We start from the raw sequence: 21,633 nt of genomic DNA, 5'->3' as shown, positions 1-21,633 counted from the left end.
GACTCCGGCGAGAAGTGGAGGACCTAACAACTGAGCCAGACCTCCCAAGCGGAATCGGAAGTCTCCGCGTTTGACGTCACGGAGCCCCCGGTTACCGGAAGTCAGTGGCGCAGACTCCGCGGGGTGTGAGGGGTCCACAGGCTTCGCGCGAGGTCATTCAGGAAACACGCTCTGAATGGCTGCCGTTAAGCTAGGGTAGCAAGGCCCGCAGGACTAGCCGCCTTTTCCCCGCCCACCTGGGTCTGCGCACACTTCCGCTTAAATGACCCTCTAGGGGCCGCCTCCGCGACTTCCCGGTATGCCCCGCGCCTGCTTCCTGGCAACGGCTCCCAGCAGCCGCGCCCGACTTCCTGGTACGGCCCGCGCTGTCTCCTTGACAACGGCCCCCGCAGTCTGGGTCTCCAAGCTCTCCCGGCTTGGCAATCGAGGTGTGAGGCGGCACCTCCGGACTCCGGGTTACCGGAGGGACCCTGGGAGTGCGCGACGCACCCTCGCCCTCCACCCGGAAAGGTACGGGGAGACTCCTCAGGGCGCGGGCGTTCCGGGAATGTGATGGTTTCGAGGCCGCCCCTCCGGGACTCCGAATCCGCGCCTCCTCGCTTCTCTTGGCTCTTGACCTTCTGGAACTGCTCCAGCCCTGAGAGGATGTGTGGCTCGTGCCTCCTCCGTTTGTGTTAAGCTGCTTTGCGAAAATGTAAATTTAAAAAAATTACGGCAAAGAATTATTCGTTTGACCTTAGGGTTAAAGTTTCCTTTAAGATTAGAGTGTTACTTCAGCCGAATCTGGTGTCGGATCTGCTTCTTCTCCATTGTTGTTACTGAGCCGAGATTGATATAACTGCCACCCATACAATTCCACCCCCAAGAGTCAATGTGCAGCTTTCAGACTCTTATCTCTTGTATCCCGCCAAACACACTTTGGGTAGCAGCTGCTGGACATTTAGCTGCTCTGACAGAGTTTACTGAACACCTACTCTGTGCCAGTCGCCAAGGACGCAGAAAGGTGTGCTCCTTGCGCTCAGGTTCCTTCATAGCGTCTGTAAGGTGGGGGCAAGGGGACACTGACCAGTTCTCAGGTGGCTGTGCAGTCGCACAGAGGAGGCTGATGAAACCAGCGGCCCAACGTGGGACTGGGGAGGGGGCGGCGGATTGTGACTGAGGCTGGGCTGGAGGGAGCTTAGTCTGGAGTCCTCTGTAGCGCTGGCCGCATTGCTCAGACACTGCTGGGCTTAAATGCTCATTTACAAATGAGAGCTCCTGGGAAATTGGACTTCCTCAGAGCTATTCTGACCTTCCCTAGGCCGGGACCTTTATCTCATCTCTCCAATAAGGATTACTGAAAGTGTCTTTTCAGTTGGAAGGTTATGAGTCCATGCACTTTTAAAAAGCTTCATTTGGCCAGAAAGCATCACTTTTATGGGATCAGAAGCAAACAAAGATAGATTGAGAATGCTGTTCTCCAGTTGTTTTTTCATCAGTAGATTTCACTAATATTTTCTGTGATCTTGATAATCCCACGTAATATACGGATTTCCAGGTCTGGGCCCCAGCTCTGAAGTTCCAGTCGAGTGTGTTTTAGTGTTGTCATGATCACCTAGCCACTTAGGTGATTTGCCTCCTCCTTCCCTCCCTCTCTCCCTTCTTTGCTTCCTGCCTTCTTTTCATCCTTCGCTGGTTACTAGTTTTCCTTCTCACCGGCATTAGGAAAAACTTAACTGATTAATACATTATTTCATGAAAAGAAGTGGTGTAAATACACATTTCCTTGTTTATGTTGGATTCCAAGGATGTTTGTAATTGGCCACCACCATGATGAAGCCCATTGGCCATACACCTCAAACTACACAGGTAACATTTTGTTTTCTCATTACACACAATAAGTTTTTGTTTTATAGCTTTGGAATTGATCTGACTCCAAGGCCCAGTATTCAAGTTAAAATCGTGCATTCTTAGCAATTTAAAATGAAACTCATTTTTCATAGTTATTAGCAAAAAATTTTTCATTTTGATGAAATAAAAGTGATTTTACCATGCACATACTCATATGAAACAGTCCTGCTTTTCATAATTCTGCCATGCATGTATAGTTTCTTGAGGAATTACAGCTTTACCTATAACTAATTTATATTCAGCTAATAAAAATACAATTTTAGATTTGAACTGCATTTGTGAAACTTCTTGTTTTCAATCCAGGGAGATTATTCTATACACAGTGTGTATAATAAAAAAAAATTCAGAAACTGGATCAGAATTTGCTTAGGATGGCAAAAAATTCATTTCAAATCCATATCCCTCTTCACATCTATAAAAACAAATGCAAATATCCTGGTTTAAAATCTACAGGAAAACATAAAATCAAACCAGTGTCATGCTAATTTCTGGTTTAATCCTAACTCACCATTTGTTTGGAGAATGCAATGGGAACCCACTCCAGTCCTCTTGCCTGGAAAATCCCATGGATGGAAGAGCCTGGTAGGCTGCAGTCCATGGGGTCGCTAAGAGTCAGACGTGACTGAGCGACTTCACTTTCACTTTTCACTCTCATGCATTGGAGAAGGAAATAGCAACCCACTCGAGTGTTCTTGCCTGGAGAATCCCAGGGATGGGGGAGCCTGGTGGGCTGCAGTCTCTGGGGTCGCACAGAGTTGGACATGACTGAAGTGACTTAGCGGCAGCAGCAGCAGCACCATTTGTTAGTCAAAATAGACATAAGGGACTTCCCAGGTGGTCCAGTGGTTAAATCTTCTCCTTCCAACGCAGAGGGGTGGAAGTTTGATCCTTGTTCCAGTAGCTAAGATCCCACATGCCTTGTGCCAACAAACTGAAAACATAAACAGAAGTAATATTGTAACAAATTCAATAAAGACTTCAAAAATGGCCCATATTAAAAAAAATAGACATAAGGTGGAAAGAATTACATAAAACGATGGAGATGTGTATATTTTAGGGAATTACAAAGTTCTTTTATTTGGATGTTTTTTGAAAAGTAGGCAGGGAGTATAAAATCTTGAATAGATTGTTGATTGTAAAACATATATATACATCTCGGAACTTTGGGGAAATTTGACTGTTACTCAGCAAATTTAGCTATCTGAGGGAAGGCTCTGTTTATGTGAAAGACTGCCTTATAATGGAATCTGCAGTATCTCTACCTTTTAACATTTTCTCAAGTAGTTAAAGTTAACCAACATTGGGTCATTCAATCCACTAATCAAGGAATCAGTGTCACTATCACTTATATTTTTTGTTAGGAATAGTTCAGCACCTATTAGATCTGACCTCTGGATCTTTCCTCTTTAAGGAATTGACCAGTACTACTTGGATGCATTTGACCATCTCCTAGGAGACTTGAATGAGACTTGGAGTTTCTATAAGCAAACAAACAAACAGTTTTCCCATTTGGAGCAATGCTGAAATTCCGAGAGACTGCTAAGTGTATGGGTGGATCAATAGCTGTTTCCACATGTCCAAAGTCCTTGATCGCAAGAAGATACATGCTTCAACAGAAACTTGGCAGCGGAAGTTTTGGAACCGTCTATCTGGTGTCAGACAAGAAAGCCAAACAAGGAGAAGAATTGTAAGTAAAAAATATTTCATGCAAATCTTGAGTTGTCTGCTGTGTGTGTGCAGCTCTTATGAAGTAGTTTACTTTACTCTTTGCATTAAAATAAGAATTTAGTAAGAGATAGAAAAGCTCCTTGAATGGTGTCTTCAGAGGAGATTGTTAAAGGCATTTCAGCCGATGAATATAATATAATGGGGTTCAGTTCAGTTCAGTCACTCAGTCGTGTCTGACTCTTTGCGACCCCATGGACCACAGCACGCCAGGTTTCCCTGTCCCTCACCAACTACTGGAGTTTACTGAAACTCATGTCCACTGAGTTGGTGATGCCATCCAACCATCTCATCCTCTGTCGTCCTCTTCTCCTCCTGCCTTCAATCTTTCCCAGCATCAGGGTCTTTTCCAAGGAGTCAGTTCTTTGCATCAGGTGGCCAAAGTATTGCAGTTTCAGCTTCAACATCAGTCCTTCCAGTGAACACTCAGGACTGATCTCCTTTAGGATGGACTGGTTGGATCTCCTTGCAGTTCAAGGGACTCTAAAGTGTCTTCAACACCACAGTTCAAATGTAACAATTCTTCGGTGCTCAGCTTTCTTTATAGTCCAGCTCTCACATCCATACATGACTACTGGAAAAACCATAGCCTTGACTAGATGGACCTTTGTTGGCAAAGTAATGTCTGCTTTTTAACATGCTGTCTAGGTTGGTCATAACTTTCCTTCCAAGGAGTAAGCGTCTTGTAATTGCATGGCTACAGTCACCACCTACAGTGATTTTGGAGCCCCCCAAAATAAAGTCAGCCACTGTTTCCACTGTTTCCCCATCTATTTGTCATGAAATGATGGGACCAGATGCCATGATCTTCGTTTTCTGAATGTTGAACTTTAAGCCAACTTTTTCACTCTCCTCTTTTACTTTCATCAAGAAGCTCTTTAGTTCTTCTTCACTTTCAGCCATAAGGGTGGTGTCATCTGCATATCTGAGGTTATTAATATTTCTCCTGGCATTCTTGATTCCCACTTGTGCTTCATCCAGCCTAACATTTCTCATGATGTACTCTGCATATAAGTTAAATAAGCAGGGTGTCAATACACAGCCTTGATGTACTCCTTTTCCTATTTGGAACCAGCCTGTTCCATGTCCAGTTCTAACTGTTGCTTTCTGATCTGCATACAGATTTCTCAAGAGACAGGTCAGGTGGTCTGGTATGGGGTAGATTATATGAAAGTAAGATTTTTATGCATACGAAAGTCTCAGTAACAGCCTTGCTTCTGTGTAACTTGATTGGGATTTGAATGAGAAAATAAAAATTGTTTGTAAAGACTGCATTTTTAGAAGGCTGAGAAGGCTGAGTACTGAGGAATTGATGCTTTCCAACTATGATACTGGAGAAGACTCTTGAGAGTCTTTTGGACAGCAAGATCAAGCCAGTCAATCCTGAAGAAAATGTAGAAATGTTATGAAATGCAAATGGAAGGTAATTCACATTTGAGGTAAATAGAGCGTACTGAAAGTGAGTGAAGGTCACTCAGTTGTGTCCAACTCTTTGCGACCCCATGGACTAGTCCATGGAATTCTCCAGGCCAGAATATGGAGTAGGTAGCCTTTCTCTTCTTCAGGGCGTCTTCCCAACCCAGGGATACAATCCAGGTCTCCCACATTGCAGGTGGATTCTTTACCAGCTGAACCGCAAGTGAAGGAAATATAACATTGACTTTTTTTGGCTTTTTTCCATGGAAGAGTTGTTCAAAGTCTGTAGTCATACAGCCCTCAAAGTAGACATTTAAACCAAACAGAGGTTCCCATCTCAAGTTATCTTGTATTTATGATGCACATGTTATTTTTTTCCTTTTGATTTTAATTGAACCCTGTAAACTTGCATGGTAGAGAAAACCTGTTAATGCTATTGGACAGTACATCTCTTACAAATAAGGATGAATCTTCATTTTTAGCTTAAAGTTGTTTGAATTTGCTGCAGTGAAAACTTAGTTGGAACTGAAAATAAGAAATGTGTACATCAGAAACACAGGAGGAAAAGAAAGGAGAAGGAAGAGTGATTTGAGAAATTAGCCCTTAACTTGAGAAGAACAAATTTCCATACCATAATCTAATCTTAGAGGTTTTGATGCTCCTCTGAATTCTTCCAGCTTTTGCCCATTGGTTTAAAATCAGTGTGATAAACTTCTTTCTACTTCTTAATATGCCATAAAAGCTATAAAAGTAATTGTTGCACTGATACTACTATTTTATTTTTAAAAAAATCAACCTTTTAAATGGTCTCTATGTCCAGAATTTTTAAAAGTAAGTATCTAGACTTGATAATTTTTGATGAACTCCTATGTGAAGAATGGGAACATTGCTGGCACTTTTCTGGTGTCCTTAGAACATGCTTTATGACTCAAAAAAATAATTTTTTACCTTAAATACTAGAAATACCCAAGATATTTAGAACAAGATGATAAGTTTATGAAAACTACTAGAGACTCTTTATGGAGACATTAAGAGTACACCTAAATCTGACCCAAGAGTTACAAAATTCACAGAGTAAAGAATGTATACAATTTTGGTTTCTTCAACTAATGAGAAATGTGGAGAATGTTATAGTTAACAGGAGGCCTAAAAAGTTGTATGAAGACTAAACTTGAAAATTTCAAACTTGAGATAATGGGTGATAATGGGTCTGTGTATGTGTGTAAGTGTGTAGGGAAGTGGAGAGGAGATTGGGAGAGAGGAGGGGGCTGGGGACGATTGGGTGGGAAGTGATTTGTTAGTGACCTTTGCAGTATCTGAACTTAAGAATTATGACTTGAGCTGAGGAAAGCCTGGATGTGTAGAATGAATTCAACAGTGAGGATAACTGACAAATCATTCAATAGGAAAGGTCTAGTCTAGAATCTCTCAGACAGGAATCATTCATCATCAGAATCTCTACAACATATTATATACTGGTCATAATCACTTTAGATATGTTTGGTTTGGCCTGCAGAGTTGTTTCTTTTAAAATCTAAATTAGCTGCCAATATTTAAAAATGGGCAGCTCTCCTAACAACTCTCCTAAAGTTGAGCTTTTCATCTTCTCTTGAAAAAAAAATTAGAAGATTTGATCATATTTTCTACACAGGCAGCCAGTGCAGACTGAAGCTGCAGGCAGTGGCCTTCTTTAGGCAGATCCTAGAGTCCTCTCCAATTAGCTGCATTCTTGCCCCTTCTTACTGTCTCTTACACTTTCCACTACTTGCCTGCTTTTGTAGGCGTTTGACTTTAGAGCTGCTGAAATCATGAAGGATTGTGAATATGGCTGCTCATGGAGTCGTAGAATGCTCAAAGAAAGGCAGTGCAGTGTCATGGTTAAGACCACAGGTCTTGAAGGTGAACAGATCAGTAAGTAAAGCCAGTCTTGTTCTTAACCGAGATTAAGATTATACAGGTTCCTAATCTGAGCTTCAGTTTTCTTAGACACCACCTGGTAATTGCAACTGGAAGTGAAAAAAAAGTGTTAGTCACTTAGTTGTGTCCAACTCTTTACAACCCGATAGACTATAGCCCACCAGGCTCCTCTGTCCTGGGATTTGCCGGGCAAGAATACTGGAGTGGGTTGCCATTTCCTTCTCCAGGAATTTTCCTGACCCAGGGATCAAACCCGGTCTCCTGCATTTCAGGCAGATTCTTTACCATCTGAGCCACCAGGGAAGCTCAACTACAACTGGAACTCTCTAAGTAGAAGCTTTTCTTTTGCATTCCTCTTTCTTTCTTTCTTTCTTTCTCTGTTTCTCTTTGGCTGTGTCTTCGTTGCTGAGCTTTGGTCTTCGTTGCTACAGCAGGCTTTTTCTAGTTGTGGTGAGCAGAAGCTATTCTTTGTTGCAGTGCATTGATCTCTCATTGTGGTCACTTCTCTTGTGGACAACTGGCTCTAGGCACGCAGGCCTCAATAGTTGCGGCTTGCCAGCTCTAGAGTGTGGGCTCACTAGTTGTAGCACACAAGCTTTAGTTGCTCCTCAGCATGTGGCATATTCCTGGACTAGGATCAAACCCATGTCCCCTGCATTGGCAGGTGGATTCTTAACCACTGGACCATCAGGGAAGCCCTTGCATTCCACTTTTAAGAGAGAAAAGTCTCCAAGTAAAGCTATTTGATATTAGGTATGTGATCTTAGAAACTTTTAGAATCTTTCTTGAGGTCATAATGCTTCTGTTGTCATCTATTCTTTCCTGTCTCCATGGCTGTCTGAAAGAAACTGGTCCTCAGAATGCTGACCTTTTAGCTGTGTAGGGCAGCAGCTCACCATTGACTGTTGTTTTTAATGCACACATAGAGGCAGGAGACTAAGCCCATAGTTTTAGCATCCTTTCCCGGGAGTGTTGACAGTTGTACCTTTGGTTTGTGAGCAAACCACATTAACAAGCACCGCCCATTCTCCAAGCAGTTTCGTTAGATTATGTTTTTTATTCTGCTTTACATGCTAGGTCATAAACATAGGAAATTGGTTTAGAGATGGGTAGAAAATACCTCCTAAAAAGATTTCTGTAATGTTATGAATGCGGTTCCCTTAACAGATCAGAGTAGATCTGACTTTCTTCATGTTTTCAGATACACTCCTAACTTTTTGAGATGATAAGGAGAAGGTGTGGTATCTCTGGGTTCACAGGTGTCTCAGTAAAGAATCTGCCTCCAATGCAGGAGAAATAGGTTTGATCCCTGGGTCAGGAAGATCCCCTGGAGGAGAAAATGGCAACTCCTCCAGTATTCTTGCCTGGAAAATCCCATGGACAGTGGAGCCTGATAGGCTGCAGTCCATAGGGTCACAAAGAGTCAGACATGACTTAGCGTCAGCATGCATGCAAACATACATGCATAGTACCTTCAAATGCCAGACTACTGCCTTGGTACCTGTATTAAAGGAGTTACTTGATAGTCTGTGAGCCTCAGCAGGTCTGTAGGTCACTGTTAACAGTTCCTGTGAACTCTAGGTCCAGGAAATATGCACTTCAGATTTAATTAAAGAACTTTCTTAGACAGTTGCAATTTGTTACTGTGCCTCTTGAGGGCATCACTCTACCATCTATATTATTCATATACTATGAATTTATGAATTTGAATTACAATGTAAATATCACATTCCTTTACATTTTTATTGACTTTCTGCATTTACTGTGAAATTTTTTAAAAGACTAAGGGCATTATACTTGATTAATAAATGTTTGGAGAGAGGGGGGTTTTTTTGGGCATAGAAATATCTGGCATTCTTTTTTAGTTATCAAAGTAGAATAAAATTAAGCTTAAAATGATTAGTGAATGAGATAGAGGATTTTACTTTATTACGCTCTGTCATGAAATTCATAAAACAATATTTGGGAATATTTTCTTTCATAATAAATTATAGAAACTCTGGTCTAATGATAATGTGAAGGTGTGATAAAATTAATGCATATTCCTAAAGTTTATTCTAATTCTGGCTTATAATTTTATATTTTTTGTTAAGCTTTCAATTTTTTATTATACAAACCAAAGGTTTTGATAAGCTAGGACATTACTTTGATACTTAGAATAGTATGTATAATTTAATAGGAATCATGGGCCACAGTTGGTGAATTTCAGCATTAATCTTATCAGCATAGAATGCTGGTTTTTTAATTTTTATTTTTTTTTAGAATGCTGGTTTTTTTAAAAAAACTTTTATCACATTTAAGATTCAGTGACATTATTATGTGGAGTTGATTTTCTGCTCTGGTCTTTTAGTTTGTCAACTCAAGTGTGTAATACAATTTATGTAATACATCTTTGGTTTAGACCAAGAAACAGGAAGGAAACTGAAGCAATAGGATGCAAGCTTTGGCTCTTAGGAACTTTCTTTCCAGAAGAGACATGAAACAACCAGCAGCCAGTGCAGTTATTCAGCCTTTGCGTGGCAGGTTGCTCTTAGAGATGTGGGAATGGCCACTGCCCAGCTTCCTCTTAGCTACGTGAGGTCATTATTTTGCTTGTTTCTCTGCTTTATCTCAGAGCTTTCATTCTCTCCCCCTTTGGTTCTATCCATGAAAATATCTCAATATTTCCCTCTGTAGCTGTGCACCTACACTTTGGTCTTTGCCTGAATATGCTCAACATGGTTAATGTGGAAATGCCTTTTCTCTCCACAGGACATTTTTTCCCAGTATCAAGTCTGTTTAGTATCAGATGAGGATCCTAAATAGGAAAGGCCACCAAATCCTTGGAGAAATGTCCCCAAGCCCACACAGTGAGGCCCAGGACCTTGCCTCGCAGGAAGGCTCTGGGGCCTGTATTAGAGTGGATTTTTAAAAGCCTTAACAAGCAGATTTCCCTCCCAGCCATGGAAACAATATAGGAGAGATGGAGGCAGGGGGCTGCTGATAGAATTAGTTGTATTGACAGCAAGAGCAGGATGGGCAGACCTTGAGAATAAAGGAGGTGAAAAGTTATAAAGAGGCAATAAAAAGAAACCCAGAACAGTCCAGGTCCTTTATTGTAAAGCTAAAAAAATGGCTGTCCTTAGCTCAGTCCCTCCTGAGAATATATCAGGTCTATAGCCCAGTTCCAAAGTGTTGTGTTGAGTTGTAACCACCAACAGGGGTAGGGCCAAGGGGGTCAGGGCTTTTGAAGGACAGAACCATGCTAAAGCCATCACGTTAAGATCCATTCCTCAGCTTTCATCTCAATACACCTAGAGATGATCAGTCTAGGTGAGGAACAAATTCAGATAAGGTGACTCTATAAATCATGATGCAACTTCTTAATTCTAGGCTTAGAATGAATAAGCATCTCCTTTCATGTACCTCCGCACTATTTTCTGGGCTGAGTCTGGAGAAGCTGAATGTCTAATCAGAAGTGAAAGTATAACTAAAATGAAATAGGTGGAAGAATTAGACAGTTATTTGATTTAATCAGATGAAGGATCTCTTCTTCATAATAGGGAACATTGTTCCCAGCAACTGTTTTCCTGGGAACCCTCAGAGCCAGTGTATGTTTCCTGAACACTCCAGAGGCATGTACTTACAGTTAACCCTTGGCTACCTTCTTTTCCAGTATTAAAGGTAACATGCATATATTTTACAAAAATACATGTGTGCATAAAGCAGGAAAATGATCTGTAATCCTGCCATCCAACTTCTGGTGTTTACTGTATCCACTGACAGACATTTATTCAGTCTTCAAGGAAACATGGTGTTGGTCATGGTAGTTGCCTCAAAGATTGAGGACAAGGAGTGAAGGAGACTTACTTTCCACTGAACCATTTTGGTACATTTGGAATTTTGTACCATGTGCAAGCTTGAAAAGATCCTCATAGTAAATAAAAGAAACTTGATATTCATTCAACAAATCTGGTGACCAGATTCTGGTACCCTCTTTGAAGTGGAAGTGAAAAACGGTTGTGCCTTTTTGTATCCTCAGAGATATTATATAATGACTATTTCACTGTATCCTTTCTGTCAGTGGTATAAGTCTGGGAGACTAATGAATAACCAAGCTTCAGTCACTGAGAAGTGATGGGCATTCTGTGCTTTAGTTGAAGAATATTTGAGCCAGTTCAGTTGGTAAAGAATCCAGCTGCAATGCAGGAGGCCCCGGTTCGATTCCTGGGTCGGGAAGATCCGCTGGAGAAGGGATAGGCTACCCACTCCAGTATTCTTGGGCTTCCCTTGTGGCTCAGCTGGTAAAGAATCCGCCTGCAATGCGGGAGACCTGTGTTCAGTCCCTGGGTTGGGAAGATCCCCTGGAGAAGGGAAGGGCTACCGACTCCAGTATTCCGGCCTGGAGAATTCCATGGATTATACAGTCCATGGGGTTGCAAAGAGTTGGACATGACTGAGCGACGTTCACTTTCACTTTCAGTGGATTATAGCCACTTTTGCTGAGATGCTCAGTGTAATTAGAAAAAAAGGACTTCATCCATTTTCAAGTTTGTTTCCAACATATTGAGACATGGAGAAATCAGTTTTCTTATTATAAGGAATGAACTAAGAAGCCTCCCTTTCTTTGTATATGTTTTCACTCTTTATGGGAAAGGACATTATTTCCTCTTAGAGAATTAATGATTTTAGTAACCTGCCAGTGTCAAAAATAATTAAAAATGAGTAATAGTTCTTTATCAGAATGTATAGATTTTATAATATTTGAAACAGCTTTCAGTGACTCAGAATGACGGTAAGTTCTGCTATTTAATAGCAGATAGCCTTCAGCAAAGCTACTGTTTATATATTGCACCTACTAGCACCTATTTATGGATTTTCTGTCGATTTACTTAATTATTTGAACATATCTTTACTTTCAGTTTTGAGTCATTTTGAATAAAAACATCAATAGATTTAATGAGTCTTGCTTTGAGTCTATTCTCTGTACTCTTATTAAAGCTATTATTTCTATATTATGACCAGGAGTTCTCCTCAGCAGGTATCTGTGATGATGGAATTGGATTGTTGAGTGAGCTGAGTTAATTTAATAGGATTCGATGGTTTATGCAGTGGAGAGTTATAAAAGCAATTTGGAGGAAACTGATGATTTCTTTCCATTTTTCCATGCCAGAAAATATAGTTTTCTTCTGTTTTTTTTTTTTTTAATTGTAGTGATCAGGTCTTTTCCCCTTAAAATCTTCAGTCTTTTTATAAAGATTATAATATGCTGCTAAGTCACTTCAGTTGTGTCCGACTCTGTGCGACTCCAATAGACGGCAGCCCACCAGCCTCCCCCATCCCTGGGATTCTCCAGGCAAGAACACTGGAGTGGGTTGCCATTTCTTTCTCCACTTATAATATGAGTGAATCTTAAAATCTCTTTTTAAGCAGTTCATGTTCTGGAACATATTGTGTGTAGGCTCCTTCTAGGTAAATCTGAACAGGGTAAGTCTGAACTTAGACTTCACTTTGAGCTTTGCCACTTGGTCTGCAGTAATTCAGATCCTTTGAGATTCTGACCATCTTATGGCATTAGGGTTTGGGAGCTGGAAGGGAAAAGGGAGGAGAGAAGGGGGGTGTACACTGGTTTACCCCAGTTGTGGTAATGAAGTTGACATTCTGGGGTAAGTGATTCACATCTTCCTGAGGCTGCATGTATTAGCAGAAAAGAAGCCATGAGCTTTTTATCTCGGATGTAATACTTAGGAATGAGGGATGACTAATAAATACAATACCTTAGGATGAGTAGGTTGCAAGGAGACCCTCCACTTCAGGAGCCAGACAAGCCTACCTTGAAGACAGAGCCACCAAGAAGCTTTCAGAAGGAAGACAACAGCACACAAAAAAACCTTTTTTAAAAATCCTTTTTTTCTTACATTACTATTGTTTGAAAGAAAACAAAAGTGATTTATTTAAAATATGTTGTCAGGAGAAGAGTATAGATAAATTACTTTAGTATATTTATTACATTTTCAGACTATTTAAATTCTTTCCTTATGCCACTCTGTTGTTCCAGTGTATTGCTTTGGTGGATTTGTGAGTAGAGAAGCTAATGATTTTGCTAATGCTGAATAATACCCCCAGGAAATAGGGAATATTATTCTTTATAAATATATGAGATGGGGGTAGGAATATCTAAGCTATTTTAATAAATAATATTTTTAAATGTATTTGGATATGCTGGTCTCTTTAACATTGTTGTTGCTGACTACTTCAAGTTTTAAAAACACAAGATTTGTGTAAGCCTATTATTTTAAATGTGACTTTTGTCTAATTTATTCAATGAATTGGAGATGGAAATGGCAGTCCACTCCAGTATTCTTGCCTGGAGAATTCCTTGGACAGAGGAACCTGGTGGGCCACAGTCCACAGGGTTGCAAAGAGTCGGATGCGACTGAAGCAACTTAGCACTTAGCGTTCAGTAAATACAACAAAATGCTTTGAGAATGAATGTACAATATACAAGAAAAAACTTTATAGGTGTAGGACAGTTCAAGTTTTTATCCCCTAACAAATAAAGGATTTTTTTTTTCTTCAAGATGTGTTACAGCAAAGACTGAGATGAGTTTTGATAGATTCCAAATCCAAGGTTTTTAATGGTTGATGTCACAACATTCTCCAGGCTAACTTTATAGTTTCCTGATGCCAGAATAAACTGTAACTCACCCTTCTTGTTCCTGGTTCTATTCAAGCAGCCTTCCTTCTTGAGGGAACCTTTCCTCCAGCAGCGTTTGTTGGAACAAGCCAGCTAGCACTGGGCCGGGCACACAGCTGGGAGTTCCCTGTACTGTCACTTGCTCCTGAGGATCATCTGAGAGGGTATCTTGTTTTCCCAGTCCTTTCCCTTCTGAACTGATCTGCTTCCTTTTTTGACACGTGCATTGACCTGGAAGTAGGTGTGGGCAGTTTTGGCCAGTACCCACTCTATAATATTTTGAGCTGAAAATTTGAGTTGTGATACCGTCCACCTTTAAATAACTTGGAAAATGAGATTCATCTATAACTTAATCGTCAAAGAAATAAAGCAGAAAACTCTCAGGTTAAAATTAGTTTTGGCTTACTTTATTACTCCTGAGCAGATTTTCCTGGGGAAAAGTTTGGTTGCCATGACATTCATGTCTAAATAGTAAACTTAGATTGACCTATATGACTTGAAAGTCAACAAGGGAGAAAAACAACAACCCGTATATTACTATTAGCTTCTTGGTCAGTTATTCCTAAGCTTCACTTTTAGAACCAATGATTTGTAAGTTTATATTTACATGGGAAATAGATATAGTTAACACCAAAGATTTCTAAAAATAGCTTGTGTACTAAATTAATTGTGTATAAATAATTTCATGTAGTTTTAAAAATATGCAGTTAATATTATGTGACTCATTGCTTTAAAATACTATGAAATTGAATTTCTGTTCCATAGTCTTCACAGGGATAAAATCACTTTTTATTTCTCAGCTTTTCTCATAGCCCCCTTTACCTGATAATTGTAAGTATGAATGAACAATTATGAAACCTTTGACATGTAGAACATACTAATTAGGACAGCATTGCTATTATTTAGTAATCATGTGAAAAGTTTACCCAAAGTTTTAGTTATTTAAAAAGCAAATCCTGAGCATGAGGAAACTTTTGGAGCTGATGGGCATCCTTGTTGTCATGATTGTGGAGATAGTTTTGTGGGCATATCCAGATGTCAAAATTTATCAAATTGTACACCTTAAATATGTGCAGTGTATCACATGCCAATTATACCTTAATAAGTGTGTATAGGGCTTCCCTGGAAACTCAGCTGGTAAAGAATTCACCTGCAATGCAGGAGACCCCGCTTCTATTCCTGGGTCAGGAAGACACCCTGGGGAAGGGATAGGCTATCCCACTCCAGTATTCTTGGACTTCCCTGGTGGCTCAGATGGTAAATAATCTGCCTGCACTGAGGGAGACCTGGGTTTGGAAGATCCCCTGGAGGAGGGCATGGAAACCAACTCCAGTATTCTTGCTTGGAGAATCCCCGTGGACAGAGGAGCCTGGCAGGCTACAGTCCATGGAGTCACAAAGAGTCAGACATGACTGAGTGACTAAGCACAAAGCACAGGTGGGTTTAGAAAATACAAACCTTGTGAAAAGACAGCTTTCAGAATGGGAGAAAATAATAGCAAACAAAGCGACTGCCAAAGAATTAGTCTCAAAAATATACAAGCAGCTCACGTAGCTCAACACCAGAAAAATACACGACCCAGTCAAAAAAAATGGGCCAAAGAACTAAACAGACATTTCTCCAAAGAAGATATATAAATGGCTAACAAACACATGAAAAGATGCTCAACATCACTCATTATCACAGAAATGCAAGTCAAAGCATTCCGGGGTCCAGCCCCGGTGGATCCACGGTAATTTGAAGGTGGGGACGGAATCGGCGTCCTAGGAAAAAACTTATTTAATTACAGATAGAGAGAGATTAGAAAGTTAGCGGAGAAAAAAAGGCTGAATAACTTGGTTTACGTGGAATACCAATCACCACCTACTTAGGCACAGGCGTCTTTCCATTCTCCCGGAGAGGAGGCACTGAGGCCTCCCCGGTCTGATCTTAGAAGCCCAGGCAAAATTAGCAGGCTTGGTGAGTACCCACGTACCAGATGGGAATTCAGCCAGAAAAACGGGTAGCAAGAAAGAAACGACATGGGGGAATCAGTCTTTCCAGAAACTGATCCAATTTCTTTATTTTTTAGGTTTGCTTATATACCTTTTGTTATACATAGGGATGAATACAGAGTCACGTGGGGGTCAGCAGTCCTGACCTTTATCAAAATCAGGTGCTTCACATAAATGTATAAAAAAAGGTCTTAGGGGTTTTACATCATCTTCTGGCCATGAGGCCTGCTGACATTTTATGATCCTTTCTTTCTGATAACCAAAAAACTTATTTTTTCCAAGGGTATTTTTTCTTAAAACAGGCACCACCTTCTGAAGGTAGCAGATAAAGTTGCATTCCTATAGGGTGAGGGTGTAGTGGGTTACAACTAAGAAAGGAATTTATTTAACCTAAGGTTAACATGATTAATCTTAAAGGTTAATACTTATTTTTCCTATATGCTAGTTATATTCATTATAAGGGCAGGGAATATGGAGATTTAGCAGCAAACATCAGCCCAACAAATGAAAACCCTTCACCAGTGTTCCCCTTAAGATCTATTTAGTCTTATGATAGTGATAAAGTTACATTTTTACATAGCAAGGACACAGTGATTTATAACAAAGTACAGTGATCTATTACAAAAGAGAAAATTCATTAACTCAAAAAGTCTAGTATTGCTAACATCAAAAACTACTATATTTCCTTTTCTATATTCCAAATACATTGATTAATATATTCCCAGGTGCCTAAGGATATGGAGGCCTGGCGGCAGTCATTGACTCAACAATGAAAAGAACCCTATGCTAATTAAGACTTTCAAGATACTCCAAACTCTGTGCTGTTTATGGTTGAGAGGTTTTCACACAAGCTAGTCTGTCAGCAGAGAGGTTTGACCTGAGACACCCTTGTCACACCCAGGGCAGGGAATTAGCAGCAATTATTGGCACAACAAATGAAAAACCCTTCACCAATATAATTCCTAACCAACCCACTATACTGGTAATTTCTAACTTCCCAAAAGAATCTGCCTTTAGTAAGTCTAAAACATCTTGTGCCTCTCATGATTGGGAGGCTGTAAACAATCATATGTGGCCTGACGAACCTGTATAGGCAGGCTAGATAACCTTCAGAGGAGTCCGTAAGTTGAAACACTCTTGTCACGTGCAGGAATTTTTATTGACTTGGAGCTGTAAGTTAACTCCTTCTTCGAGAGAGGTAATGGGGGTCAGCCCCCTGTAAAGTCAGAGGTATAGGTGAGAGCATAAAACAGTAAAGTAGGTAGACTCTGGTTTTGGGGGTAGATGCTCGGGAACAGGGGGTTTCCTGAGGCTCGATCTGCCTTTGCTTATGCTGAAGCCTCCTTCCTCATGACTTTTGCCATGGGCGGAGTTCCTCATGCTGGCTCCCAGCAAAAGCACAATGAGGTACCATCTCATGCTGGTCAGAATGGCTGCTATCAAAAAGTCTACAAACAATAAATGTTGGAGAGGGTGTGGAGAAAGGGGAACCCTCTTACACTGTTGGTGGGAATGCAAACTACTACAGCCACTATGGAGAACAGTGTGGAGAATCCTTAAAAAACTGGAAATAAAACTGCCATACGATCCAGCGATCCCACTGCTGGGCATACACACCAAGGAAACCAGAGTTGAAAGAGACACATGTACCCCAGTGTTATCACAGCACTGTTTACAATAGCCAGGACATGGAAGCAACCTAGATGTCCATTGGCAGACGAATGGATAAGAAAGTTGTGGTACATATACACAATGGAATATTACTCAGCTATTAAAAAGAACACATTTGAATCAGTTCTAATAAGGTGGATGAAACTGGAGCCAATTATACAGAATGAAGTAAGTCAGAAAGAAAAACACTAATACAGTATATTAAGGCATATATATGGAATTTAGAAAGATGAGAATGATAACCCTATATGCGAGACAGCAAAAGAGACTCAGATGTAAAGAACAGACTTTTGGACTCTGGGAGAAGATGAGGGTGTGATGATTTGAGAGAATAGCATTGAAACATGTATATTACCATATGTGAAATAGATCGCCAGTCCAGGTTCAATGCGTGAGACAGAGTGATCAGGGCTGGTGTACTGGGACGACCCTGAGGGATGGGATGGGAAGGGAGGTGGGAGGGAGTTTCAGAATGGGGGACATATATATACACCCAAGACTGATTCATGTCAATGTATGGCAAAAACCACTACAATATTGTAAAATAATTAGCCTCCAATTAAAATAATTAATTTAAAAAAATGCAAACCCTGGACCATGGTACTTGGAATCTCTGAGGTTGTTAAGCTGGTTGATTTTGTAGTTGCTAGTGATAATCATTGTGAAATTTGATAGCTTAAGCTTAATGTTGCTTTCTTAGTCTTTGACTTCAGACCAATCAATCTTGTTTTTAGATCAGAGAAAAATTAAAGGCTTTGTTTTTCAGGACCTTTATTGAGCAAGTGAGGAAGGAAGGTTAAATACATATGTTCTAAGTTTCCAAATTTCTAATAGAAAATTTGGAATATTGAAGCTTTGATTAGAATGTGTCTGGATGTCAGTTTTCTCAAATTCCTACATGTAGTTGGCACTCAGCGTTTTAGTTTGAGTGATATTTCCACTTCCCTATTAATTTGAGTTTGGAGAAACCTCTAGAAACCTAATCACGTAGCTATACCTGCCTTCCCTCAGGAGAGATTTGAGGAAAGTTGTAGCCTGGCAGCCCTTCATTTCCTCTCTCCTTCATCTTCCTTCTCATGGTCCTCACACAAGTATAGATATTGTGGGTTTGGAGGCAAGATCAGACAATGCAGTTTTTACAGTAGCGGATTTGCTATTTGTTGATCAGCTGCTTTTATTTCATGTGCTCTTTGAAAGATATTTCACTACAATGATTATTGAGCTTTAACTATTAATAATTTCCATTATTTTCAGAATTATTTTAGAAATGAAAATTATAAGAAGGTTCAATGACAGATGTTATATGCAAGGCAGTTTAACATTGCTTAAGAATGGGTGTTTGATATGGATGGGACTCGACACATACCTGAAGTAAGCCTTACTCTCTTTAAAAAGGTTAAATTTTGAACTCAGAAGGGGTAAGGTGTATTCAACAGGTTTTATAAACCAAAAGCAGTAGATAATTTCCTCCAGGTAAAGCTTATTTTAGCATTATTTTGCTCTCTGCACAATGACAAAAACTTCATGTGTGTGTGTCTTTGTATATATGTTCATAAACACAAAAACTGTGAATATGTATATATGTGTGTGTGCATATATACATACACATAAACACACAAGTATTTGTGTGTGTGTGTGTGTATTCACACATGTACATTCTTGATTTCATAGTTTTTCAGTTCAGCACTAGTTTCAGCAGCAGAGGTTGTACTCAGCTGACAACAAATATCCTGGTCTGATGGATGAAGTGGTTAGGGCTGAGTGTTTCATATATTGGAGAGACACTGGAGTGCCCTGTGGGGAACTTCCACTTTATACTAATTCAAAAGACGTTAATATGGCCCCCTCATTGAAAAGCACCTGCTGGGACCCCTGATTCCCCTGCCACTGCTGCGTGGGGTGATGTGGGATGTCCCTTCGGCAGCTGCCTCTGACTCATCTCATGCCATTAGCTAGACTCTCTCCAGGATTCCTTGGAAACTGTGTGCTTGCCTGAATAATTTACTACGTAGAGATCAATTATTCATAACTCATTATTACAACTGATATAAAACCTAAAGGTGGAGTCATTCTTCCCCTCATGAATATCCAACAGATCATCAGGAGATTGCAGTAGAGTTTTAAGTCCTCATGGTCCCCACTGCCTGTTTGTCTGAAGGGATCCCAGAGAGAACAGCCTTCTGAAATGGAACCAGAGAGGATGAAAGCAGCAGATGACTCCCTGCTGGTCATGCTGCACTGCTTCATCTCTTCACGCTGTTTGTCCTTTTAATTCTGGCCTTATTTACACCTAGAAATAAAATTTCAGTTTGGGAGAATTTAGGAGACATTTATAGCACTGTTGGTTTATTAAACTACTCCTGGGAGGCAAACAACAATGCAAAACTTGTCCTTAGAATATCCTTTCTGGGACAAAATGCACTAGGTATGTGTAGTACCTTTTATTGACATTAGTCATGCTGCATTTGCTTGTTCCATCAGTTATATCTGAGTTGTGTTTTATTTTTTAGCCCATATCTTTTATATAAAAAAGAAATGCTATATTTTTTCACATATAATATATAAAAAGCATTCTAATAAAAGTGTGGAAGTATAACCAAAAGAAGCCTAATTATTTTTTTCTGTTAAGGAAATAGGAAATTGTTTGACATAAGCCAGACTGATTAAAAAATAATCACCAGTCTTTTAAATATGTGTAAAAAATAGTTGAAGAGTTTGAAGTTCAGTTACTTTCGCCGTGAAGCAGAGGTTTGCTTTTGGTGTTTGGCTGCTGCTGGATTCACTAGCGTTGACTAGTGGGCAGAAGTCTGTGAGCTTCGCACTCTGGGAGCCATCTCAGTGTGGTGGTCCTTCTTAATTACCAAAGATAGATAGGTATTGATTTTGAGAATAAGATTTCTAAGATGCTGGGGTTAATCTTTCCCCGATTCAAAACCCCAGCCTATAGATAAAAATCCCAAACTGTTGAGAAAGCATTTTTTGGTAGCATTCTCAGATTTTTTGTGTGCTGATGTTGGTTCTCCAAATGAAATGAAGGCTAAATATCTAAGCAAGACTTAAATGGCCTGAACCCATACTTTTCACACTGAACCATACATATGATGTCCCAGATGATCCATGAAGCAGGATTTAAAATATGGATTTCATTTTACAGTTGTGAAAATACATGTGTAATTTTTAAAAATTTAGGGCAAATATGACTATGTCATGGAGTAAAATAACATTTGCATAATTTTGAAAATTTAATATAATTTTAATAGATTATACATTTATATGGCTCAAAAAATATAAAAAGCTGTGCTGTGAAAAGTCTCCTCTCATCCTTGTCCCCCTTTTTCTGAATTCCCATTCTCTTCCCCGAGATATAATGGGTTTATTTCCTGTGGATCCTTCCAGAGATGCTTTGTGCATCTACAGGCATATCTGGAATATAGATTCTTATTTTTGTCCTCTTCTGATAAAAACTAGCATGTTATACACTTCTGTTTCATGCTTTTTTTTTTTCATATGCCAAGATATCTGGGAGAGCTTTGCATGTCAGTATATAGAGAATGGATGGAATCACTGATTCAGTGGACATGAACTTGGGCAAACTGCAGGAGATATTGAGGGACAGAGAACCTAGTGTGCTGCAGTCCATGGGGTCCTGAAAAGTTGAACACAACTTGACTAAACAACAACAACATATAGAGAATGTTTCCATTCTTTAACAACTATATAGTTATTACATTCCACTGTATGACTGCAGTATAATTTAGCTACTTTCCTATTGCTATACATTTGGGTTGTTCTTAATCTTTTGGTTTTAAAAACACTACTGCAATGAATAACCTTGAACATTTATCTTTCACAAACACGTCGGTTTCTTACATGAATTTTTAAAGTAAAGCATGAGATTTCAGACATGTTCTGCTTTTGGCAGTTTTGTTCCAGGGTATAAGTTTTTCCTTCTTTGCTACTAGAGGTATTTTGCTGGAAAAGTTTGAGAAGCACTGCTGGAAACTTCTTACAGAGGTTTCATGGTAAGATGATTTTTTCACTTTTTGAAATAATTTGGCTGTGACGTGATAGTGACAGCAATATTACTTTGCCATTCTGTGTGTCTTGGAGGTGATGTAAGAAAGGGTGTAAATCTGGTGGCAAGTCACTTATAAATGAAAATCATGTTGTGAAATTGTCTAGTTTGTGGCGTAGGCAAGCATTCGATACCATGAAACATTTACAGCTGTGATTTTTGGGAACTAGCTCAGCCTTCAGAGTACCTGAAAATGTGGATAGGTGTTCTGTGTCAAAGTGGTTACATGATTTAATGAATTTGGAAAACGTTGGATTCCACAGAGTTAA

The 21,633-nt window shown here is 39.8% G+C and overlaps 1 protein-coding gene across 12 annotated transcripts in view; it reads left to right on the top strand.

Annotated features, from left to right (window-relative positions):
• Nucleotides 1-138: 138 nt before the first annotated feature.
• Nucleotides 139-21,633, top strand: part of LOC120860387 (serine/threonine-protein kinase Nek11-like) — a 277,232-nt gene continuing 255,737 nt past the window's right edge. For 11 of the 12 annotated variants that reach the window (XM_040236197.1, XM_040236192.1, XM_040236190.1 and 8 more), the window contains exons 1-2: nt 139-510; nt 3,302-3,577. Coding sequence is in view for 11 of the 12 variants with exons in the window: in XM_040236192.1 (XP_040092126.1) it covers nt 3,408-3,577 (170 nt within the window). In the remaining variant the exon portion in view is untranslated. Of the gene's footprint in view, nt 511-1,786; nt 1,849-3,301; nt 3,578-21,633 lie in introns of all 12 variants that reach the window. The other variant, XM_040236189.1, reaches the window with a different exon arrangement.

Source organism: Oryx dammah, unplaced genomic scaffold (genome assembly GCF_014754425.2).
Source record: "Oryx dammah isolate SB20612 unplaced genomic scaffold, SCBI_Odam_1.1 HiC_scaffold_11058, whole genome shotgun sequence".
In the NCBI taxonomy this organism is placed as follows: domain Eukaryota; kingdom Metazoa; phylum Chordata; class Mammalia; order Artiodactyla; family Bovidae; genus Oryx; species Oryx dammah.
This window is presented reverse-complemented; position numbering and strand designations above follow the sequence as displayed.